Source organism: Sapajus apella, unplaced genomic scaffold (assembly GCF_009761245.1).
Source record: "Sapajus apella isolate SASKATOON/1434 unplaced genomic scaffold, GSC_monkey_1.0 scaffold2, whole genome shotgun sequence".
Lineage (NCBI taxonomy): Eukaryota > Metazoa > Chordata > Mammalia > Primates > Cebidae > Sapajus > Sapajus apella.
The window spans coordinates 21,169,039-21,174,297 of NW_022436942.1; the positions used below are offsets into that span (position 1 = coordinate 21,169,039).

At 34.4% G+C, this 5,259-nt stretch overlaps 1 protein-coding gene across 1 annotated transcript; it reads left to right on the plus strand.

The window, feature by feature from the left end:
- Positions 1 to 807: 807 nt before the first annotated feature.
- LOC116527513 (olfactory receptor 6C70) lies at positions 808 to 1,738 on the plus strand. Its single transcript, XM_032244497.1, has one exon. It carries the CDS (start codon positions 1,145 to 1,147, stop codon positions 1,736 to 1,738), a length of 594 nt encoding a protein of 197 aa, XP_032100388.1. The 5' UTR covers positions 808 to 1,144.
- Positions 1,739 to 5,259: the final 3,521 nt, after the last annotated feature.

Here is a 5,259-nt window from a genome sequence, read left to right on the forward strand (position 1 = left end):
TTTTTTTTTTTCAAATGTGGCAGTGTGTGCATAATGTTAATTTTTGAGTTTCCTAGATTCGACTAGTATTTATTTCATTGTGGTATCAATTCACACTTTTTAGGGGCATTTTTCCATATCTTTATCAGTAGTTCATAGAAAAGTTGAAAGACGCTATATTAAGCAAATGTTACTTTAATGTAATATAATGTAAAGTTTCAGAACCTAACTGTAGGTCTTTTTATTGTTAACAAAAAAGACAAGGTCTCCCTCTGTTACCTAAGCTGGCATCTCCGTATGTTGCTCACACTGGTCTTCAACTCCTGGCCTCAAGCAATCCCCACTTTGGCCTCCCAAGTGCTGGGATTACAGGTATGAGTCACTGTGTTCTCCCTTAACTTAGGTCTTAGTTCATTACACTGTCATTATTTTCTTTTGGTGAACTTAATAATTTTAAAATGAATGAATTATTTTAGAATCCTGAACCAATATCTTTATCTAATTTATTTAACAACTTGACAAATTTGGAATTATTTACAATTAAGTGGAAGTTTGAAGTGGAAGCATGAAAAAACCAGCTTAAAAACTATTAAGGGCTTTGTAAATTATTTTTCAAAATTGAGATGATGTTTGTTGTAATGTTAAACTCTTAGTTTACAGTTTCTATTACATAGTTCTATGTCATATCTGCAACATCCATGGAGCATTACCTCTTAAATGTATGTTTGTAAATATGGAAACTTTTCTATATCTTTTCTGGATTTAACTCAACTCAGGCATTTTTTCTGTCCTAGAATTTGACTGAAGTCACAACAGAGAAAGGAAGAATCATACAAAGCAGATAGAATTTATTCTTCTGGGACTGACAGATAATTCTCAGTTACAGATTGTAATTTTCTTATTTCTACTTCTAAATTACATGTTGAGCATGATAGGGAACTTCACTATCATTGCCCTCACTCTTCTGGATTCCCAGCTCAAGACTCCCAATGTATTTCTTTCTCCATAATTTCTCTTTTCTGGAAATTTTATTCACAAAATCTGCATTCCCAGATTCCTAATCACCATTATAACCAGAGAAAATACCATTTCCTATAATGGTTGTATATCTCAGTTGTTTTTTTACATATTCTTGGGGGTTACAGAGTTTTTCCTTCTGGCTGCTATGTCCTGTGACCGCTATGTTGCCATCTGCAAACCTTTGCATTATATATCCATCATGAGTAACAAAGTTTGCCACCAGCTTGTACTCAGTTCTTGGGTAACTGAATTCCTGATCATTTTCTCTCCACTGATATTAGGTCTTAACTTGGATTTCTGTGCTTCAAATATCATTGATCATTTCATTTGTGACATTTCTCCTATCCTACAAATTTCTTGCTCAGACACACATTTACTGGAATTGATTGCCTTTTTGTTAGCTGTGATGACACTCATTATCACATTGTTTTTAGTAATCCTTTCTTACTCTTGCATCATCAAGACAATTCTGAAATTCCCTTCAGCTCAGCAAAAGAAGAAAGCCTTTGCCACCTGCTCTTCTCACATGATTGTTGTCTCCATCACTTATGGTAGTTGTATTTTTATCTACATAAAACCATCAGCAAATGAAAGAGTTGCTTTAAGCAAAGGAGTAACTGTGCTCAATACTTCGGTTGCCCCTTTGTTAATCCCATTTATTTATACTCTAAGGAATCAGCAAGTTAAACAAGCCTTCAAAACTGTATTTAGAAAGATATTTTCTGCTTCAGACAACTAATACAACTTGTTGAAATGATTAACATGAAAACATAAAAGGATCTTTGGACAAAACACTGATTTGACTCTCCTAGTTTAAGAATTGATATCCAATATTCAATTATTTGTGTTACTTTATCTTGCTCAACATTCAAAATGTTTTTCATTCTTTCATTCTGACTTTAATTTTCTATTTTTCAGTACTCAAACCTTTTTATATTAGAAAAAAAATTGCAAAATTGATTTTCTCTAAAAGCATGGTAGAATAAAATAAATGAATGTTTTTCACTGAATTACAGAATATAAGTTCTTCAAGAATTCTGTTTGCTAAATAATAAAAATTTAAAAAATTATCTAAGGAACCAACCCAAATGCCCATCAATGATAAACTGGATAAAGAAAACGTGGCACATATACACCATGGAATACTAGGCAACCATAAAGAGGATGAGTTCATGTCCTTTGCAGAAACATGGATGAAGTTGGCAACTATCATTCTCCCAAGCTAACACAAGAAAATAAAACCAACACCTCATGTTCTCACTCATAAATGGGAGTTGAACAATGCGAACATATGGACACAGGGAGGGGAACAACACTGTAGTCACCCTATTGTGCTATCGAATAGTAGGTCTTATGCTAATTAATTTAAAGAAATGTATCTTCTTTTAGTTAAATGCTGTGTTCTTTACAAGTCTTAGATAAATCAAATATTGTCATTATTAAAATTATATTTAAAATATTCTGAGAAAGCTTACTTTTTAAAAATAATGTAGAAAATTATTTTGCAAAGTGAACTTTTTGAAATGTCAATTGTCAACACAGAAAAGCATAATTTCCTTTGAAGGGAATCATACATTTCATGTATGTGATATTTATTATTTGGACAGATTTTTATTTTAATTTTTTTATATTTATGTATTTTACTTTAGGTGCATACTATATCTGGCATTTCTCCCCATATGGCTTTAATACACAAGCAGTTGATTCCACACACAATTTTTCTCAAGAGCATCTATGCAAGTTTAATCTTTTGAACATGTCAATTAATGTGTTAAGTAAATGGGAATATGTAACAGATGGGAAAAGGTCTTGACGTGTGTATGATGGAGTATATGTTGTTTACTGAGAAATTATGCCAAGGAACACTGAGCTGTCCCCAGGCAGAAAACCATTAGAATAATAAGCAATATGTACTGATCATGCACTAGTTAAACCAGTTCCCGAAACACAGGATACATGACCTTGTCCCATTGCTGACTGGCAAAGAGTGCTTTCTAGCTTACTTCTATCTTAGTAGTGAACAGGCACTATCTGCCTGTTTAGTCTATCTTTATTCTATGAAGAAACACTGAACACCTGCTTATTAAAAACAATCAGTTGTTCACAAAGAATAAATACATGGGTCAGAATCTGCTCTGGGCTTTCATTTGGGAAATGCTGTCAGTCCTCTGATGTCCCTCTCTGTTCCCCAATTTTGCACTCTATCTTTGTGTCTGTTTCTTAATTCCTTCAGCAACGCTTGGAATGGGGTCTCTACAACTGACCGGTCTTGGCATGTAATGAATTGTAATACCTGTCACATGATTATTAGTTTAACTTTTGCCCAAGTTTCCCACAGCAAATTATATTGAATATCAATGTCTTAAAATTTGAGCGATTTTAAAGATAAGGTTATGTTTCATTGCCTCCAAACTAGGGATATGAAATTATGTGCTTTTCTTTTTTACTCACGTGTCAACTGCTAGAACACTTAGGTATCACGCTCTCTATTTTTCTGATAAATATGTGGTTATGCTATTATGCCAATTGAATTATACCACGAGGGTGATTAAGCTACTTCATCTTGAAATGTGGCATTGGTATTTGCTTCTATGTATCTCTGTAGTTACCATGAATTTACCTATTCAATATTTCTGAAAATATTTGCCAGTTAATTTTAATGACAATGGGAAAAGTAAACATAAAAAGACAAAATTTATTACAAGGTTCTTGGTGAACTCATCTTGACAATAAATTAGAAGATAAGGTTATTTACAAAGAGGCATGCAAAGTTAAAAGGACAGATTCTTTTTCTCAAATATCAAGACAATGATTGCTGCTATCATTTTGTCAACAAAAACTGGAAAAGCTAAATGCCTAGGGTGGTGTGCTGCAGAAACTTCTCATAACGTTTCCTTTTCTGTATGGGTTCGTCGAATGAGAAATAAAGCAACATGTTCTGTCCACCACTTTCAGCTCTGTCATAGACTGTGTTATCTTAAGGAACTGTAAAGCAATTGTATCTCTTTTCCAACATGCTCTTACAATACAATTTTGACACTCCTTCCAAGGAGAAGTGGAGTCTAAGTTTCCTGCCTTTGAATTTGGGTGAAAATAAGTGACTGCTTCACCTAGTAGAGTATGGCAGAAATGATGCCTTGTGGTTTCAAAACTAGGTGATAAAGATGATATAGCTCCTGTCTAGATCCCTATGTTTTGGGACACTTACCTTTGGAATTCAACCACCTTGCTGAAAAAAAGTCCAAACTGGTTCTAAGGAGAGCCCACACAGAGAGGAGCATATAGAAAATAACAGAGGCCTCAAACTGACAGTCAGATGCCAACTACCAAATGTGTGAGTGAAGGTGATTTCAGCTCTTCCTCATATGGAAGACTGGAATATTTTCTGCTTATTGTCATGACTGGAGGAATAGCAGCTCAAAAAAAGTAGCACTCTTAATATATGAAAATCAGTATCTTAAACTGAACCATACACTTTGTTTTTCTCATACGATTACAACTTACCAAGAAATTTTAATGCCCATCTTCTTATTTGCATGCTTGCAAATGTTTCCACAAATGACATCAATTTGCTTCTCTTTCTCACAAAATTAATTTTTGTTGTTTTGTTCAAAATCTAGGTCCACTCATGGAACTGAATTGCATGTGGAAACACTCTCGAGCACTTGGCATAGAATTCAGCATTAAATATCTTGGGTATATTCAGTAATTTTTTTTTTTTTTTTTTTGAGACGGAGTTTCACTCATGTTACCCAGGCTGGAGTGCAATGGCGCGATCTCGGCTCACCGCAACCTCCGCCTCCTGGGTTCAGGCAATTCTCCTGCCTCAGCCTCCTGAGTAGCTGGGATTACAGGCACGCACCACTATGCCCAGCTAATTTTTTGTATTTTTAGTAGAGATGGGGTTTCACCATGTTGACCAGGATGGTCTCGATCTCTTGACCTTGTGATCCACCCGCCTCGGCCTCCCAAAGTGCTGGGATTACAGGCTTGAGCCACCGCGCCCAGCCTATATTGAGTAATTTTAAAAAAGAACATGATATCAACTAAAGGGACTCCAGTGAGACAAATATGGAAGAAATTGAGGATTATATAATAAAGAGAGCAACACATTATAACTCATAGAATAAAATTAAAACTTATTTGTAGTTATACAGAATAAATAAATAAAGAAGAAAAAAGGCTATTTCATACAGTCAAATGCCAAGTAAAAAGTATAGAAAAAAACTGAGGTATAAAATGTCAAAAGATGTCAAGATA